This window comes from Dromaius novaehollandiae, chromosome 25 (assembly GCF_036370855.1).
Source record: "Dromaius novaehollandiae isolate bDroNov1 chromosome 25, bDroNov1.hap1, whole genome shotgun sequence".
NCBI lineage: Eukaryota > Metazoa > Chordata > Aves > Casuariiformes > Dromaiidae > Dromaius > Dromaius novaehollandiae.
The window spans coordinates 1,080,767-1,100,404 of NC_088122.1; the positions used below are offsets into that span (position 1 = coordinate 1,080,767).

The following is a 19,638-nucleotide window of genomic DNA, read 5'->3' on the forward strand; positions in this document are numbered from 1 at the left end:
GGCGGCGGCGGGGGGCGGCGCGAGGGGCCCCGCCCCGGGACCGGGCCGGGCGCGCGCCGCGGCCGCCGCCGGCGACAATGTGTCAGAGGCGGTAGCGGCGGCGGCGGGCGCGGGGCGGAGCGGCGGGAGCGGAGCGGGGCGCAGCATGGCGCGGCGGCGCTGAGCCGCCTCCGGCCTTTGTCTGCCCGGTGCCCGGAGCCCGCGCGGCGGCGGCGGCGGCGGGGGGGGCCGCGCCCCGGTCCCGCAGGTGCGGGCGGCGCCGCAACTCGGCCGAAGTTCGGGGGGTTTTCGCTCGTTTTGCTCTTTCCGTCCGCGCCGGCGGAGCGGCGAGCGGAGGCGGCGGCGCGGCATGCGGCTGCCCCGGCGCCCCCGCGCCTGCCCGGCCATGCTGAGCGCCGCCGCCGCCGCCCGGCCCCGCCGCTCCGGAGCCGGCGGCCGCCGCCGCGCCGCCCGCTGAAGCGGCCCCCGCCCGCCGCCCGCCGCGGAGCCCCGCGGAGGCAGCGCCCGCGCGGGACCATGCCGCCCTGGCAGCTGCCCGCGCTCCTCGCCGCCCTCCTCGGCGTCTGCGTCTGGACCGACGAGACCGCGAAAGTCATCTCGGACCGCTACGCCGTGTACTGGAACCGCAGCAACCCCAGGTGAGCGCCGCCCGCGCCCCCGGGGGGGCCCCGACCCCGGCCCCGACCCGGCCCTCGGCGGGCGGAGAGGCGGCGGCGGCCGCCGGCGGTTGTTCCGTTTCCTGCAGCGAGTTTTAGGCGCTTTCCGGGAGTTTTACTACTTAAATCCGCGCCGGAGACGCAGACCCGACAGCTGTAGCCCTGCGCCTCGATGGATGCACAGTGCAGCCCCCCCACCCCCCCCGCCCCCCGGTTTTCCGTGTGACTCCTGTCGCTCGGCCCAGGTGCGCCCGGGGGCCGCGCTCGCCCCGGCCCCGCTCTCGGCGCCCCCCGACGGCCGCGGCGTCTCGCAGCCGGGCGCCGTCCTCGCCCCCCGGCCCGGCCCGGCGGAGGGGGCTCGGTGCCCCCCGCGGCTCGGTGCCCCCCGGTGCGGGGAGCGGGTGCTCGCGGCCCCGCGGGCGATGGGCTCCGGCCGGGTTCCAGGTTCTCCCCGCCGGCGGAGCGGGGCCGCCCGAGGCACCTTGTGCGGCCGGTCGCTGCCGCGGCACCGCCTAAAACGCGCCCCGGCTTCCGCGGGGAGGGGGCAAAACGGGCCGGGGGCTCGCGGGGCTCTTGCGGGGCGCCGTCGGCTCCCCCCGGGGCTCAGGCCGCGGCACCGGCCGCCGGCGCGGGGGGAACGGGCGGAGCGGCGGCGCGTCCCCGCCGCACACGGGGAGAGTAAGTCCCTTGTTTTCCTCGGGAAAAAAAAACGCTGTTTAACTATTTTAGTTTCCCACGTTTGCGTTTAATTCTTGTCTTTGAAACGTTTTTTTTTTTTTCCAAGTGTTTTGTTTCTGCTGCATTTCTCTAAGTTTGCAATCTGGGGAAAGCAGAAATTGCCGAGGAGTTTGCACGGAGACGGATTTTGCCTTCCGTCCCTTGCTCAGGTGACGGAGACCGCGGGGATTTCTCTCCCCCTCACACCTTGTTCCACGCAGACCCGAGCAGAATTGTTTTCAGCGGGACAATTTGTGGATGCTTTTGTAAAAAGCAGAAAGAACCTCCCACCGATCCCACTGCGCTTTTTTTCTTTTAATTGCTGAAAGTTAATCTGGCCGCAGAAATCTTCCTTTCGCTGGACTAAGCGGCGCGATCGCTGGGCTCGTGGGAGTAGCGGCGACGCTCGTGGTGTTTGCTCGGTGGTTGCAGCTGCGTCTGTTGCCTTTAGCTTTTGGCTTTTCTGTTCTGTGGGTGAAATAGGTATTTCTTTGTGTATCCGCCGTACCTGCAGCGAGAGGAGCCGGGGCAGACGTGACCCTCCCTCCTCCGTGCGGGCAGCCCTGTGCCCTGGCAGCCGCAGCAGCCGGCAAGCGGGAGCGAAGCGGACGAGCAAACACTGCTGCCGGCGAGGGGAGTCCTCCGCGCTCCCAAACCGGAGACGTTTCCCCCTCTTGCTGCGGGAAAGCTCAGAGGGGAACCTTTAATAGAGAACTTCTTATTTTCCAGCCCGCTTCCTGGCGCTATGAATGGGCTCCTCAGTCCGCAGGACGTCGCCGGCGAATTTTTTACATTTTATTAAGGCTCCCGACGGCATTTCGGCGAGGGCCGCCGTCGGAGGGACGCGGCGCGGTGCACGGCGCGGGGCCGCTCGGCGTGCCGGCAGGTCGGCCTGCCGCAGCCACCTCCGTACGGATCATCGAGGGGCCGTTAGAAACCTTCCTGCCGGCTGCGTTCACCCCGCCGTCGCGTGCCCGCGGCGGAACGAGCCGAACCTAAAACCGTGGGGTTTCCCCGGCGCTCCCGTCCCTTTGTGCTCGGCCGCCGCTCCGCTCCGCTCGGGCCGGCCGCCTTGCATATGGATTTTATTATCTCCCTCGCATTTTTGTGGGGGATTGTAAGAGGCTGGGCTTTCTTTTCCCATTGCTAAGTTTTTGGTTACAGTTTCTGTTCCTTCCCGGCTTCCACAGTTCGGGCGCTTTTCTTTTGTTCTCTCCAACGCCGAACATGTGCACGGCCCTCGCCGGGGCGGTGGGGACGGGGCCGCGGCCGAGCGGGTGCCGGGGGACGGGGATGGGGACGGAGCCGCCGGCGTCGGGTCGGCGCGTGGGAGCTGCTGCCCGAGGAGCTCTGCGGTGGTGCCGGGAGCCGAAACCGCTCCGCTGCCGCGGAGGAGGGATCCCAGAGCCGCGCTTGCCGCCTGCACGGCCTCGTGCCGCCGGGGCCATGCCGGGGTGGGGATGGGGAATTTCTCCTCTAAATACATGGGATTTTTCTCCTTTTTTTCCCCCTGCATCTGGCGTTGACAAGGGGAAATATTTTCGAGGAAAAAAAATAGGGCAAAGGGAGTGAAAAATGGCGCAAGGGGAGAGCAGACGGTCGGCGGTGGGTTGCGGCAGGCACCTCGGCAGCGTTGGGGTCTGGGACGTGACCCACATTTTCCTCGACGCGGGCGCGTCCCGCGCTGTGATCCGCTCTGCGTGCGCGGTCAGGTCTCGGGGATTCAAGGCAATTTGCCGGATGTTACAAATGCAGAAATTGCCCTTGAGTTTTCTGCTATTTTTCCTCTTAAACCCAGCAATATTCGTATCCATCTATCTCTGGAGTTACTAGAACTGTTTCATTCTTAAAAGAGAAGAACCACCTACACATGCCTTTCCTGGTCCCTCATTTTCCTCTGTAATTTTTCCCCACCACCTCATTTAATAAAGGGGAAATCGGAAGGGATCACAAAAAGGAGCAAACGCCCTGTGCTTGCGTAAACCGGCGTCCTGATTTGGCGAGCAGTGTTTTCCCTCCGTTTTCCGTTGCCGTGCGTGTTCTAGGAAAGGCAGCAATAAATCTCCCGGTCAATACGATTTGTCCTGATCAGGATAATTCTGCTCCCGGTAACGAGTCCGGGTCGGGAGGCGGCGGCGCCTTGGCGGCGGCCGGCCGGGCTCTGGCGTCGCGCGGTGCTCGCTGCGGCGCGGGGGGATTTTCCGGGCTCCCGCGGACGCGGTGGGGAAGGTGACGCGGTTTTGCTCGGCCTGGCTCGGGGCGGCCCGGGAAGGGCTGAAGCGGGGCGAGCGTGCGTGTGTGCGGCGCTCTGCCTCGGCGTCCGCGTGCGGCTGTGCGGGTGTTCGGGGTGGGCGTCCAGCGCCTTGCACGCCCGCGCGCGGGGGACGCCGGCTGCAGCCGCGGGGCCGAGGCGGGAGCCGAAACGGGGGTGTGAGCCGAAACCGGGCGCCTTGCAGCGAGCCCAGGCGCGGGGCCGGGCGCTTTGCAAAGCTTTTGCTTTGCGCCGCCTGCGAAGGCGCCGCACGTATTTTCCAACGCGCTTTGCGGACGGGCGCGGGAGCTCCTCGGCCTGGCTCTCGGGCTCGGAGGGGAACGCGGGGCGAGCGGAGCGGCGGGCCGAGCCGGGCGCCCCGTTACTCCCCCCGCGGCCGCCCGCCGGGCTCGCTCCTGCCCCCGCGAGCGCTGGGGCCCGCGATGCTCGTCGCCGCGCACCGCGAAACCGGGACGCGGGAAGGGGCAAACGGTCGACAGGGGAGAGCTGGGGGGCCCCAGCCCCTCCGGACCGCGCTCACGACCCCCAAAACCTCCCGAAGGCGAAGGGAGGACGGGCGAGGTGCGTCTCCGCTCCCCGCTCTGCCCGCAGCGCTAACGGGCAGGTTCAGTAATTCCGGAATGACGGTTTTCCCGCAGCCGGTGCAATTCCTCTCCGCGCAGCTCCGCGTTCAGGTATCTACAGAGAGAAATGTGCAAAGTGTTAGGTATTTTCCTCTCTCTATTTACAGTGCAGATACAAACGCTGTAAACGGTCTAGATTTCACTCGTGGCCTATATTTAACTGTGAAGTCATTTCTGTGCCTTGGAAGGCTGATTTTCTGATTTTTTTTTTTTTCGCTCTTTCTTTCTTTCTGGTTTCGTGAGCACAGCTGGGATTTCTGTTCTGCTCCTCCGCACTCCCCCTTCGGGGATGGGGAAGCCGGAGAAACGGCCCCTGGGGGGGTCGCGGGGCCCCGGGCCGGCGCGGGAGCTGCTGCGGGACGGCGGAGCCGGACTTTTGGGGGCTGTTGTGTGTCCGTCCTGCCCTGCGGGTAGCGGGGCCGGGGGCCGCCAGCCCCTCGCGGCGCGTTGCGGGGTCCAGACCGCGTCCCCGCGTTGCTGCACGCCGGGCGCCAGGGAGGGCGTGCGTTTGCAGCGGGCGGCTCGCCGCGGTGGCCGGTGCCCGTCCAGGAGCGCGGTGCGCGGCGGCCGGCGTGGGGACCCGCGGCCGAACCCCGGCACCTGGCAATTCGGGGCGGGGGCGTGCGGCGGTGCAGCCCCGGAGCCCCCGCGGCCTCGACCGGGTGCAGCGAGGCTGCGGCGCGGAGCAGCCCGGCCCGGTGCCCCAGCTCCCGTTCCCGGGGCCAAGGAAGGCGGATCTGCTTTTCCCGGGGGAGTTGGTGCGGGAAGGCGGAGCGGGAGGGCTCGGCCGCGGGGAGCACGCACGCTACGTGCGCCCACCACCGTGTCGTCGGGGCGGGTTTGAGGCCTCTCCATAGCCGCGTCCGCCACTGCCCACGGTGGGGAACGGGATTTTCGGATCTCGTCCCCAAATCCTTCCTGCTCTCCCCCTCCCACGGCTTTCGGTTAAGCGTCGCCCTGGGATTTTGCACCGGCTCCTCCCAGTTCGATGCATGGAGCGATTCTGGTGCTGGGCAGCTTCTGCGTCGCTGGCAGCCCCGCGCCCCCCGGACGCCCCGCGCCCCCCCGGACACCCTGCACCGGCCGACCGCAAAAGCAGGGCATTGCCGAGAGGATGGGGAGAGAGGGGCGCTTCCCTTACCGCTGGGAAGCTGTCAAAGTACTTTTATATAAATCTTGCCACATGCATCAATACGTGCCCAAACAGCGGCGCCCGCTCCACGCGGCGGGTCTCTGTGCGTGGGAAGGAGCACGTGGCTGTGGCCATCTGCGCGCCCGTGGCCCTCCACCTGCGGACGGACGGATATAAATAGCTTTGCTTTTGCACGGCTCTGAGCGCAGGTCCGGATGCCCAGGTGGAACCGGGCGCATCTCTGAGCGTCGCCGTCGACGCGCGGACGCGTGCGAGACACCGGCGTGCCGGGAGCCGCGGCCACGCGTGTTGGCGCGGTTCGTCTGCCGGGTCGCCCGTGAAATTGCAGCGATTGGTCTTTAAATAGCGCTTGGTTTCTCCGAGCGAACGTTTCAGCTCTTTTGTGTTAGATATTAATCGCAATTTTTAGAGGCTGTATTCTTATCCTAGGTGTTTTTCCCCGGTTGGGGCAGAGATCTTGCCCTGCTTCGTTGGATTTAGTGGGATTTACGGAGGCGATCGGATCTTAGTGGCGCTACCCTCAGCCCCTAATAGGAGCTTAAAATTTTTTCCCTTCGCCACGAGCCGTCCGAGACCGACGCTTCCTCGGCCCAACGTCCAGCCGTTTCCACACGTCGGATATTTATTTATTTATTTCCCCTCTCCTGCTCTCCCCCCCTTTGCTTGTTGCTGCTGCTGTGGCTGGGCTGCTAAATAGCTTCCCATTGTTCGAGAGCTAATTACCTCTTAATGAGGCTCCTCACTCAAAAGCCAAGCGGGAGCGGAGATGCGTGGCGGGCTTTTCCCTTCCCGGCCGGGAGGGAGGGCGAGCGCCGGCGGGGAGGTGGCCGGGGGGGCTCGGGCTCCGCAGACCCTCGCCGTCCGCCGCGGCCGAGCTCGCGGCGATGGGTTTTGGCCGCTTCGGTTGGCTGCGCTGGGAAGTCGGCGGCGTTGGCGTTGCCCGCGCTGGGTTTGCGGCCGCGCGGGCCGGGAGAGGGGGAAGGCGGCAGCGCGGGTGCGCGCGGGCCGTCGCACGGAGCCGGGGAGCCCGTCGTGACGGCGGAGGAGCTGCCCCGAGCCCCGGCAGCGCCTCTCCCTCGCGGCTGCTCCGGGAACTTCGTTCTGATCTCAGCTTTTTCCGCCGTGCCCTTGCTGGGCTCCCGTTTGGGGCAAATCCCGCCCGGCTCCAGCCGCCGGAGTCGGCTCGGTTGGACACGTCCCGCCCGGGGGCTCCGGGATGCCGAGGAGCCTCGTGGCGATGCTGCTGCCCCGGGGCAGAACGGGAACTGCTGGGCGTCCCGGGACGAGGGACGGGATCCCGGACGGGGCATCGTCCCTCCGGGCAAAGCAAGGGCCGCCCCGGGCGGTGGAGCTGGGGCTTCGGCTGCCCCCGCCGCCCCAGGGAGGAGCAAGGCTTCGGTCTCCGCTCACTGATGCCGCCTCTTCCTGCGGCTTCCCGGCGCGTGGCGAGGCGAGGCGGACGGCGCGGGGACCACCAAGACGAGGGCCCCTCGCCCAGGGCTGCGGGAAGCCCCCGGCCGCCCCCTCCCATCGAAGCCGGGCTCTGCCTCCCGCGGTGCCCGGGGGTGGCGGGGTCCCAAACTTGGGAGGGGGGCAGAGGCAGTGCAAGCCCCGGCCGCGGGGGAAAGGTAACGCGAAGGGGGAAGATTTGCTCCCTCGAGCAATAACCGAGCTGGTCCGCGCGGATCCGGCCGATGGAGGTGGGGGAGGACCCAGGGCTCGGGGGCGGCCGTGCAGCCCCACGTCGCCCTCGACGGCTGGTGCATCCCGAGTGGCGAAGGGATGCCGATGCATCCGTCCCGGGAGTGATTTCAGTGCCGCGAAGCGAGGCTGCCGCCGTCCCGCGGCCCCCAGGAACCCGATCGGCACCGGAGCCGGCGGGACCCGAGCGCTCGTTCCCTGGCTCCGCTTGGACCCGTTTGACGTTTTCCTGCGGGTCACTGATGGAGGGAGGAGGGATGCGCAGGGAGAGGTGCGGATCACAACGTCCTTCCTTTCCCTTTTCATGTTGGCTTCCCACGACCCCGCTGTCGGAGCAGAGGAGGCGGAAAGCGGCGGAGCCGGCGGGCGAGGGGCCAGCTCTGAAGCCGAGCGCGTCCCACTGCCCGCACGATGCTCTGGGGCCTTTTCCCTGGCCTCGTTTTGCACTTTTCGTTGTTTTTTGCCGCCGTGCTGTGCACAGACCCACCCGCGTGGTGCAGGTGCCCTGCGCGTGCAGGGGATCGCCAGCGCAGCACGAGCCCTGCTCGACGTCCGGGCTGGTGTCTGCACCAACCCTGCTCGTCTTTCGGTGCAAAATGGCGAGCACGGGGTGGCCGCAGGGACCAGTATAAATATCCTATAGTTATTTCCACCGAACGCTGCAAAAGCATTACGGCATCCATAGGTTTTAAAGCCATTACTCAATGGTTCCTATTTGAATACAGGAACCTGCCTTTCTCCAAGCTGCTTCCCCACGCAGCCCTGAAATCCCCCGAGAATTCCAGTTTTTTATTTCAGATCTCTTGTACAAAACACAAACCGCTTTTGGTTTTGTTTCCCAGGTAGACGGGCCCTGGCTGCCGCCTGTTACTGCAGGATTTGGCAAAAGGGCAGATAAATTGCACAGGAGGTTTGTAACGACTGGAGATGGAAAAGCCCTGTCAGATCACCTGGTCCGTTCCTCCTCCTGATGCCTCCGAATTGTCTCCTCCGTAGATTTTATTAGCGTGTCATTCAGCCTAATTTCAGTGGAAATATTTGCTTTTTCCCCTGATATATCTGAAACCAAATTTTGTAGGATTTTTTTCTGCAGAAGAGGAGAAGTTATTTGTATCGGTTTATTTTCTCTTTAGCATTACACGGAGAGCAAAACTCTCCCATGTGCTAGGAAACAGATAAAGTGTTTAGGCAGCAAATACAAATATTTCTCAGCACTCAGCCCAGCGACAGATATTTCTCCCTGTCCTCCAGCAGGATTTCTTACTGTGTCTTCTAGTGGGTTTTTATTTAGGTTGGTTTGAATTTTTTTCCCCTTTTAAAAAGCCCTATTTATATTTGCAATAAAATAAAATCGGCCAAGCCTGACCCTGTAGAGAACTCGAAAAATCCCAATTCTTACTTTTTTTCCAATCCCGTTTCCACGGCGGAAAAGCTCCTGGCCCTCGCGCCCCGCGCCGAATCCAACCGCGACGGGATTATTTGGCGGTGGGATGCGCGGAGGAGCGGGAGGAGCAGGAGCGCGTGCCGGCGATGCGCCGTGGGGAACCCGCCGGGGGGGAGCGGGGGGTCCCCGGAGCCGGCTGGGGGGCCCTTCCCACGCGTGGCCGTGGCGGCTCCGGGCAGGAGAGGGATCCGGGCCGGAGAGGGATCCGGGCCCGCAGCCCTGCTTGCGTCCTGCCCTGCTTCCCGTCCCCGTAAATCACCGGGTGGTTTTTGCATTAGGCACCAAAAGGTGGGTTTTTTCCTCCCCGAATTAGCGCTCCCCAGGGTTTGGCGATGACCCTCGCCGTGCACCGGTGGCCGTCCCCGTTCCTCTTCCCGTGTCCAGTGGCCCCAGGGGTGTTTCTGCATCCCGGCGCTGGGCACGTCCCTGGATGCTGCACGGGGATGCACCGGCCTGGGGTCCCGCGGGAAGGAGCTCGATCCCGCGGGAAGGGCTGGGTCCGCGGGCATCTCGGGCCGCCCTGCTGCCGGGAGAGGGCTGGGCGCCGGAGCTGAGCCGGCTGCCAAACCGCCAAGAGATATCGGGAGCTGGGGGAGCTGTTTCCCGGCCAGCTCGATAATCCCAATTATTATCTGGTTTCTAGATCAGGATTCTTATTAAACTTGGCACCGCTGGATTTGCCGTTCCGGCCGCCTGCCTCGGCAGAGGGCTTGGAACGGATTTATCTCCCACGGATTTGGGAAGGAAATTGAGTGGAAAAAGCCGGGGCGCTGCCCCCCCGGCATGCGCGGCATCGGGAGCGGGCGGCGAAACCGGCCGGGGGCTCGGGACAGCGGGGGGGGCGGGAGAGGGGGGTCTGCGTGGGACGGGGGTGTCCGTCCTTCGCGGTGACAACGGATGTTGATCCAGCGATAAAGTGGGAGGAAAAAGGCTTTAGCGCGCGTGCGTGTGAGCGATGCGCGGGGGCTGCTCGCCAGGGCCGTCGGGGCGGGAGGGGGCTGCGGAGAGCCGGGTCCCCGGCACGTGCGGCTCTGCCCCGCGTCCATCCGTCCGTCCGACGCCCCGGTCCGCGCGTCGCTGCTGGTGCCGGGTGCGGGCGCCCGCCCGGGGCTCCGCGGTGTGTGCTGGGGGCTGCGCATGGGGCGGGCGCCTCGGGACCCCGGGATGGGCAGTTTCCTTCCAAATCACTTTGAAGCGGTGAACTAAGATGCACATGTTTTTGCTGCAAAGTTGCTATTTTTCCTTTGCTCGAAGGGAGCGCGCCGTTACCGCCTTGCTTTCCCTCTCACACAAAGAATATCAGCTTTTTCTCCTGCTTCGCATCGTAAACGTTCTTCCTCGTTTCTGCTGGCTGGTGTTTCAGCTTGTATTTTCCCCACTTCGTATTTTGAGTTATTTTTTTCGAAATAACTTGCCGGGCCTGCTGCAGCTCGCGGCAGCGGCAGTGGCCAGGTCCCGCATCCCACGCGGCCCAGGTCCCGTCCCGGGGAGCAGCGGGGCGATTCCTCCTCTTCCCACCTCTTTGCTTCCCCATATTTTTTTTCCTTTGTTTTTTTCCCGGCTCCTCGCGATCTGATGCGCTCTTCCACCATTCCCCTTCCTTTAAAAAAGCCCACGACACCCGTAACGCTGCGTTCGCTGCTCCCCCGGCGCGTTTTCCCTGCCCGTCTGCTCCCCGCGGTCCCCGTTTGGGGTGGCCCCTGGTCCCCCCCCCCCGGTACGGGGCAGGAGGGTGTTTTGGGGAGCGCGCGGGGCACTCGCCCTCGCCGGGGGGCTGAGCACGGGGACGGGGGGGCTCCGGGAGGCTCCGCAGCCCTTTATCCCGGGGAGTTATCGCTGCGCTGGGCGGTTGCTGGAGCTGGTGGATGCGTGCGCCCGGGCACGGCTCGGGCACGGCTCGGGCACGGCCGCGCGGTCACCGGCCCCCAGCAACCGGCATCAAACCCGGGTCCAAACGGAGATTTGCTTTTGGCTCCCGTCCCCGTCCAACACCTCCCTCGCGGGGCGGCGGCGGGGCTGGGCGGCTGGAGCCGGGCAGAGGCCGGGACTGGTCCCGCTGGTCCCGCTGGTCCCGCCGGACGCCCGTGTCCTCACGCCTGGGCCCGGGCGCAGGCAGCTCCGTCCGCCGGCAGCGCCCGCGGCGGGTTCGGCAGAGGCAGCGCCGAGCCGAGCTGAGCCGAGCCGACCTGCGGCCCTTAGCTTGCAAAATCCCCCTGCGCCCGGCTTCTAAAACGCTCCTTCCTGTTTGTGAAACCCCTAAAATCCCCGTCGCCCGCAGCCCGCCCCGCGCTCCCGGCTTCCCGCACCTTCCCCTTTTGCCGTTCCCTTTCTGCGCTGGGCGTCTGCGGCCCTGAAGTCCGGCCGCCCCGTCTCTGCTCGGATGAGAAGACAGGGCTCGTCCCCGTCCAGAGTCTCTATTTGTTAATTTTTGCCTTGCCGCGTTTGCGGGCTTCTCCCCGGCACCAGCACGTAGGGCGAGACAGCGGCTGGCGGAGGCCTCGGCGGCCGGGCGCGGGCTCGCGTCGGCAGAACTCTGGGCTCCGGAAAATATCTTAAAGCTGATTAATAAAAGAAAATACTATGATTTATCGTGAGCTAAAATAGAAAGCTTTTGGTCAAGTTGGAGGGAGGCTCGTGCGGCCGAGCGCGGTGCTGGGGTTTGGATTCGGGATCCTTTTTCCAGAGACGATTTCCAGGTTCTCCGCCGTCAAGGTGCGGATCGTGGCCGGGGGCTGAATTAGGCAATTAACATCTGCAGAGCGCGCGGAGGGGCCGAGGGGGACGTGGCACTGGGAGCAGGGCAGGGTTGGTCCCCGCCGGGATCCCCGGGGAGGGAGAACCGCCGACGCTCCGCTCAGCGGGCGAAAACCTCCGCCGGCGCCCGGGTCCGTCGTGAGCGGGCGGCTGAGACGCCGCGGGGAGCCCATCCGGCTTTTTTTTTTAACCATTTTAATATTTGTTTCGCCTTGTAAATCATCCCAGCCGGCCAGCTTGTGACGGGGGGATTTATGGGCCCAGGTGTGGCTGCGATGAGATGAACTCTGTTTCTGGTGACCAAACCGTTTTAATGTTTTTATAACGACGGCGTTGCAGAAGCGGTGCTGTGCACGCGAGAGGTCTCTCCCGGCCGTAAATCCCCCCCGGCCGGGCGCGGGGCCCCGGCTGCCCGGGAGGATGCGGGAGGAAGAGGAACCGGGTCCTGGGTGCAGCCCGAGTCGCTCCGCTCCGGGTTAAAGCGCTCCGGTATCTCGCTTTGCCGCTAAGAGAGCAGCAGCATCGGCATCGTGCGCGGGATGCCGGGTACCGGCCGACCGAGCCCGCTAAACCCGCGGGTTTGCCGGGGGCCGGCGCTTGGAAACGTGCGGGATGCGGACGGGGGGGTGCGGTGCCGGCAATGCTCCCCCCCCGGGGCAGGCTGCCGTCCAAGGGGGTTTCCCTGCACGAGTGCCGCCTGCAGCAGCACAAACGAACCAAGTAATTGGCAACATGGAAATATTTTGTGCTCATTAAGCGGTCGGGAGCGGCGGAGGGGAGGGCGGGCGCTTTCCGGCACGCGGCGGCGGCTGCCCGGGGCCCCCCAGGTGCTGCCGGGACGGGAAACCCGCGGCGCTCCGGCGGGAGCAGGGGCACCTGCACCAGCGCCCCAAAACCGCCCGTCCTGGCCCCAAATCTCTCCCCTCCTCGGGCAGGGGTGGGGGACCGTCTTTTCCAGCTGGGGCCGGGCCGGAGCGACCCTGGCTGCGGGCGCCCGGGGTTTCGGCCGGGAGGGACGGGCCGGTGTCCGTCGGGAGCGACCGCCGGCGCGGGGGAGCTGGGGGGCAGGTCCGTCCCGGCGACGCCCAGCACGTGCCGGGGACGTCGGCGGGGGCCGAGGCCTCGCCAGCCCCTCGCCCCGGGCAGCCGCCCGGCCCCGCGGCTCACACGCCCGGCACGGCACGGCGCGGGCGGCACCGCAGCGAGGGGAAGCTCCGTGGCGGTGGTTAGAGCGACTTTATGATATTGTATCTGAACAATTGCCTGCTATTATCTGGATCGATGCGGCGCGATTGAGACGGCGGCTGATCATCCAGCCCGGCCTCTAATCGCTTTTAAACCGCGCAGGGGCGTTTTTGCTTTCGATTAAAAACAAAGCAAAAACCCTCGGCGTTTTCGGCTGTACTTCTCCGTCCCGGGGCGTGCGGGGCGCCCTGCCCGCGTGCATCCCGTGGGACGCGGTTCCCGGGCCCGCGGCGAGCAGGTCCAGCGGGAGGGTGGAGATCGGCGCTGCCGGCCCTGCTCCGGGCGCTGGCAAAGGCGCGCGGAGGTGCCGACGTCGGCACGTGGTGTGGGAACGCGCGGCCGCCCGCCGCACCGTGCCGTGCTGCTCGGCCGTAGCGCTGCACATTTCTGCCATTTGCTTTGGTTTTTGCCCTTTTTTGCAGATGCTGATGGTTGGGGAGTGGGGGCCACCGGGGCTCCCGGCCGTATCCCGCTCCCCGGCGCCGGGGCACCCCGGGACCCCGTCCCGGCTCCGTGACCTTGGCGAGCCGCGCGACCTCTGCATGTGTCCCTACCCGCAGCCGTGAAACGGGGACAGCGATACCTCTCCCACCCCGCGGAGGGGCTGGGAGGCTTAATTAGTTAATGTTCGTAAAGTGCTTTGAGGATTAATTAATAGTGTGGCACTAATTTTTTTCCGGTGGTAAAACGCCGGTTAAATATCTCCGCGCTGGTGCCGGTCCCTGTGACCCCATAACGCGAAGGCGCCGCGGGGGAAACCGAGGCAGGGCTGGGAGAGCAGCGGAGCACCGGCCGCAAGAGCCCGGCGCATCCTTAGGTGTCGGGTACCGGGTTCAGCGTTAGCTCCGCTCCCGCGTTTGCAGGATCTCGGAGGCCTTTTGAGCGTCTCTTGGTTTCCCGCGTGCAGCCGAAGGATTGCGAGCCTCCGTGGAGCGGGCGCAGGCGTGCGACGAGCGTGCCAGGTCTCAGCCCCGCTCTGCCGAGGGAGCCCGCGGGGCTTCAAGGCAGGACGGCGCTTGACAGCAGCGTCCCCGCTGCCCCTCCGCTGTTCCGCGCGGTTAATAACATCCCGACAATTAAACTGGAACTAATGCAACGATAAAAATAACACGTCGTCCTTCTGCAGTGCGCCGCGTCCCACAAGCTCGGAGGTGTTTAAAAACCCATTTAAACCCTGATCCTGCCGTCGAGCGGCGCGGGGCGGGGGGGGGGCCGCCGAGCTGGGACCTCGGCTTTCGCTGCTCTTCGTTTCTGCGCCTTGCTCAAAGTGCGAATGGCCCCAGTCCCCCCCAGTCCCCCCCAGTCTCCCCCGGTCAGGAGACTGGTTTGCGAACTGTGAGGTTTTAAGTAATATGGAGTGCGGGAGTTCTTTTGTTTTTCCTCTTTCTGGAGTTGTTTAATCTCCGGGGGTTTCTCTTCAAGCTTTCTCCGAGATGCAAAGAGCAGAAGTGCTTTTCTCCGAGGGCGGCTGCGACCTGTCGCTGCAGGGCCGGGAGCGGACGAGGGCCGCGGCAGCGCGCAGGGGGTCGGGTCCGGCGCTGGTCCTGCCGGCTGCCTCCGGGCCGGGATGCTCCCATCACCCAGCCGGCTGTGTTCAGCGGGAGTCGGCGGCGAGCCATGCCGGGAGCGGCGGAGAGCAGCCCTCTGCCCGGCTTAGCAAACATCCGCGATAACCGCGAAGCCCCGCGTGGGCGGGGGAAGCCGTGTTTGCAGAGGAGGCCACGCCGGGAGCAGGACCGAGATGGGAAATCAGCCGTGTTTTCCCTTGAAATCAGGCAGAAACCCCAGGGGCCCTGGCGCCCGCTGGCCTTCGGGCAGCCCCCGTCCCCCGTGGGGCTGGCGGTGACCCCCGGCCGGGGGTGCGGGCGGGCAGCAGCGTGTGCCGGTGGGGCGGTCGCTCCCCCCGCGGCGGCTCCCAAACACGCGAGGTTGGGGTTTGGGAGCGAGCCCCGCTGCCCCCGCCCCGGGAGACCCCAGCCGGGAGGACCGGGGGGCGGCGGAGGCGGGATGCTCGTGGGGCCGCGTCCCCCTCGGGGCGGGCGCGGTGCTGCGGTGCCCTCGCCGGGCGGGAGCGGGTTTGCCGGGGCGTTCGACGCCTCCCTGCGCGAGCCCTGCTCCTCCGGCCCCGGCAGCGCGTCCTCCCCGTCGGCAGCCTCCGGCGGTGCTTCCGCACGGCCCGCTCCCGCCGGCGCGCTCGTGTCCGGCGTCTCCCTGCTCCCGCGAGCATCCCCCTGCTCCTGCTCCCCTGAGCATCCCCCTGCTCCTGCTCCCGCAAGCATCTCCCTGCTCCCCTGAGCATCCCCCTGCTCCCGCGAGCATCTCCCTGCTCTGCCGCACACCTGGCACCGGCTCCGGCCCTGGCTCCCCGGCACCCACTCGCCCCGTCCTGCCCCCGCCGGGGTGCCGGGGCCCCATGAGCATCCTCCCAGGGCACCGCTGCCTTCCCACCCCCTTCCCTTTCCCACCCCCTTTCCTTTCCCCTTCCACCCCCCCTTTTTTTCCTCTCCCCTCTTAGAAAAGTGTGCAGGGAAGGGGCGAGATTTTAACCTTCTGCCTGGAACCAATTAAAAAGGTCTTTCCGCAGAGACGAAAGTGCTGGCGCACCTTTGTGTGCCGCGAGCGGGGGGAAGAAAGCGGAGGCGGCCTTTGAAGGGGGGATGGAGGTCTCTCCGCTGGGACCCCTCCGGGCTTTCAAAGCCAGCATTATTTCTTTATTTTTAAATAGCCAAATTAAAGCGACTCCTGCTTCCTTCCCTCCCTCGTAGCGCGTCGTGCCGCGAGCACGTGGTCGTGGCGAGCGGCGGGGGGAGCCGCGGCCGCGGGCGGCGCTGGGAAGGGGCCGGGGGAGGCGGGCGCTGGCCCCCTGCCTGAGCCGCGATGCTCCCTGGGCTCCCGGGGCGTTTTGGGGCAGAACAGCGCAATCCGGCCACCCTGGGGGAGACCCGCGGGGCTCTGCCGGGCGCCGCTCTCGCCGGGGCCGTGGTCCCTCCGCGGTCCCTCCGCGGTCCCTCCGCGGTGCCCGGGGCCGCGGCCGGGGCAGCATCACGCCGGCTCCCCGCCGCGCCGGCGGCTTTGACCGCAGCCTTTCCCTTCTCCTCGGCTCGCCCCAGCACGCCGCCGCCTTGAACTCAACCAGCCGAACGGATGAGTGGGTTTCTTCAAAGGGCCCCCCCCGAGGACCCCGCTCCCCCCGCCCCGGCCGCTGCCCTCCGCCTTAAGACCCCGGTGAAAAGGCGCCCGAACAAAGCACAGGAAGGCTCGGAGGTGGCTTCCGCGCCGGCCTCAATGCGGAGCCGCTCGAGGGGGGCCACGCTCTCGCGCGCGGGCCGCTTTCATCCCCGCGCGGGAGCCGGGCCGGGGGGCGGGGGGCTGCGCTGCCTCCCCGGCGGCCCCCCAGCTCCCGTGCTCTTTTTTCTTTCTCTCCTTTTTTATATAGTCTCAGATTTATTTTTCCACAGTATAATTCTGAAAGACAGCGGAGTATGAATTATTCATTGACCCCTAACTGCCTTTGCATACAATCCGGGCCGGGGGAGAGTGCCCGTGTCGAATGCATTTGTGCGCGGAGCTGGGCCCCAAACGAATCGCAATCAATTTGTGAAGTTTGGCGGGCGCATTTTGTAATTTTGGGGCTCAGGCGCGGGGGGGGACTGGAGCGTTTGGAGGGAGGAGCGGGACGAGGGCTGGGGCGTTTGGGGGGGGGTTATTGCCCAGGAATCGCCCTCCTCCCTCTCCCTGCTTTTGTGCCCTGGGACGGTTTTATTCCCCCTGCGAAGGCGCCGGGGGCAGGAGGGCGCTGGGCCGAAGGCCTCGGCGCGGCAGGGAGCGGGGGGCTCCGGGGGACGCCGGGTCGGGGCAGCAGCCACCCCGCAGGGCCGGGACCCCCGGCCGGGGCTGGGCGCAGCCGCGGGGGCCGGGGTGACAGCGGTGCAGCGCCCGTTGCGTCCCGCCGCGAGGAGCTCGGTCAAGGGCAGCTGCCGGGGAAGCAGCGCGTCTGCCTGGCGCAAATTCCTCTTGGGCGGAGGAAGAAGAAAAAAAAACAAAAAAAACCCTTTTTGCTAAATTTCGTCTGTTCTTAGATGATCCTTTAGCCTGACTTGAAATGTGAAACATTGCTGAAAAGGGGAGGGATTCCCCGAAGAGCGCGGGGGGCTGCTGACTCTGCTCGCTTGCCACTGCCCCCGCGGCCCCCGTCCCCCCGCCGCCCGGCCCCGGGGCCGCCCGCGCGTCCCCCACAACCGCCGCGGAGGAGGCCGGGGGGCGGGAGGGAGGGAGAGGCAGCACCTCTGGAAAGGGTTTAATCTGATTAGGCTTTGAGTGAATGGACAAAGCGAAAAGGCTTAAACCCCGGAGAAAGGAGCGGGGAGGGGGGCTCGGGCCCATTGTGCCCTGCGGAGCGGAGACCCCGATAGATCACGCCAAATTAGGTCAAATTTGGCTCGGGAAGGAATGAAGGGAAGGAGCGGGGGGAGGAAAAAAAGGCAGGCGAAGGGATAAGCGTGTTTCTGCTGGCCCCGTGACCTCCCCGCGCGGGCGGCCGGGACGGCGAGCAGCCCCGGGAGGGAGCCCAGCTCCCCTCCGGCTGCCAGCCCGTCTGTGCCCCCCCTCGTTAATTAATTGGATCAAGGTGAGCAGCTACCCCCCCCTCCCCCCAGCCGGGCTGCTGCCAAGGGCAAAAAGTCAGCGCGGCTTTGCAGTAAGTGAGCTAATAGCCCCGGTGGAGGGGGGCTGCCGGGGCCGGAGCCGTGGCTTTGGCTTGGCCTCGGGGCCGCGCTGCCTGGGCCACGGTCACGAGCATCCCGGGTGCCGTTCATCCCTGGTCCCGTTCGTCCCTGGGTCCCATTCATGCCCGGGGCTCATTCATGCCCGGGGCTCATTCATCCCTGGGGCTCATTCATCCCTGGGTCCCGTTCATCCCCGGGGCTCGTTGCATTCGGAGCAGCCCGGAGACCCCGGCCGAGTCCTGCCGGCGCTGCTCAGGGCGCTGCGGGACCCCCCTCGCTTTCCTGCAGCCCCGGCTCCCTCTGCCCCCCCCGCCGGCCTTCCCACCCACCTGCCCGTATTTTCTATCGCATCGATCCTCCCCTGATCGATGAGCGCTGGGGAGGGGGCGGCGGGGCGGGGAAGCAGTGAGAAATGGCTCTTCGGAAAGCCTTGACTGGGTGCCAGCATCGATCGCCCGCGGAGGAGCAGAGGCTCGTCGGAGATCAATTAGGCCACTCGTTAGCCGTGCCCGAAAGCCCGCCCGGAGCCTCGGCCGCGCGGCACAGCGGAGCGGAAAGGGGAGCTGGAGGAGGGTCGGCGGGGCTGCGCGGGGACGTGGGGGGATCCGGCCGGGGCTGTGGGACAGGGGCTCTTCCCCTTGCACAGCCCTCCGGCCGGGCGTCTCGGTGCGGCGCTCCGGGGCCTGGGGATGGGGATGGGGATGGGGATGGGGATGGGGATGGGGATGGGGACAGCCGGGAGCGATGGACCAAGGCCACCGTGGTGGCCGTGCCGGAGCCGGCCGCGGCCTCCTGCTCCCCTGCGCGCTCGGAGAGCCGGGGCTGGGCTGCGAGAAGAGGTGAAAACAGGAAAAACTGAACCCGGCGCTTTGCGGAGGGGAGCGGGACCGTGCCGCCGTAAGGGCCTCCCTTTTGGGAGCCCGCGGGCGCTGTCGTTGGGGCGAGGACGAGGATGCCGGCGCCGGGCTCGGCGTGCCGCGCTGCTCTGCTGCACCGCGGGTTCACGGGCGCTGCGCACTGCCGCCCGGCAGGGAGCCGGCTTGAAACCGCCCTGCGGCTCCGCAGCCTCCGCGGCCGCAGCCCGGCTGCAGAACAAAGCCGAGCGGAGCGAGCCCGGGCGCCGGGAGCGCAACCCAGGGCCGGTGCCGCCGGCCTCTGCCGGAGCTGCAGCTTCCGAGAAAGAGAAAATAAGGAGGGTTTTGGAAAAAAAGCCCCACCGTTCCCCGATTACATCTGGTGAAGTGACAAATCTGCCAGGCAGGTGATTATTCTGTGTACGGACGTGCTGAACACAGATGCCGAATGGATTAAAGGGGAAGGGGGGGGCAGCTCGCCCTGTTAAACCAACACCTGATAAAAGAATAAACCAGCCGGAGGAATAAATTGCCTGCGCCGCCAAGGTCGCGCGCTCCGGCTGCCCGGCCGCCGCGCGGGGAGGGGGCCCTGGCCCAGCTCTGCGCCCCGCTCCCTCGCCGGCGGCCGGCGAAAAGCCGCCGGTCCGGTGCCGGCCGCGGCACCCGCCTCCCGGCACCCCCGTACCCGGCATGCCCTCGGCTCGCGCTGCCTTTCCAGGCACGTCCCGGGCATCCCCCTGGGACGGCGCAGAAAATTAACAGCGGTTCAGATCTGAGGAACTTTATGACACGTGTATGATAGGACTGAACCAGGGCGTAATTGAATGACGGATGAGCTTCCAAGAGCCACATTTCCAGGGAGTAATGAAAAATAGAACTGATATTGACTGAAGGAGCTTTAACCGGCTGCTCGGCGCGGCGCGGGATGAGCCGGCTGCCGGCAGGGGGAATGCATCAATACAGCGAGTAATAGCTCAGTTATTATAACTCTGAAAATGTCATTCAGGCCTAACCAGAGAACACTGGCTATTAACTAGCCTTAAACAGGAGGCACGGGGGGGAGGCCGAGGTGGGAGCTCCCGGTAATTATTTTACTTTTGTTCGCGGCTCCTTAGCTTTTTCCTTCGCCGGGTTCAGCCCCATCGTGCCGCCCTGCCGGCGCGGTGCCGCGTCTCGATCCCCTCCCCGAGCCGCGCTGCGGGCGGCCTCGGTGCTTTCGGGGCCAGTTCGGGCTCCTCGAGCGCTGCGGGGAGCCAGCAGCCCCCGGAGCCTCGCCGAGGTGGGGAGAAGGAGCTGGAGGGGCAGCGGCCGTCGTGCACCTGCCTGGCGCTGGGACAAAACCCTGCTGCTTTCCGCGTCGCTGCTAGCAGCAAGTCTGCATGCACTACTAGCAGAAAAGCCTGGATTTAGGGTCAAAACTTGGGGCGAGCGAGCTGTTCTGCTCTGCAATTTCAGGCCCTCGCCCTGCCTGCAGTTTCCTTGGGGAATGATCCGG

General features: G+C 66.2%; 1 protein-coding gene across 1 annotated transcript in view; it reads left to right on the top strand.

Annotated features, from left to right (window-relative positions):
- The first annotated feature begins 441 nt into the window (after positions 1-441).
- Positions 442-19,638, top strand: part of EFNA2 (ephrin A2) — a 38,807-nt gene continuing 19,610 nt past the window's right edge. Inside the window, exon 1 of the mRNA XM_064497435.1 lies at positions 442-638. Coding sequence (XP_064353505.1) covers positions 517-638 — 122 coding nt within the window. The 5' untranslated portion in view covers positions 442-516. The remainder of the gene's footprint in view (positions 639-19,638) is intronic.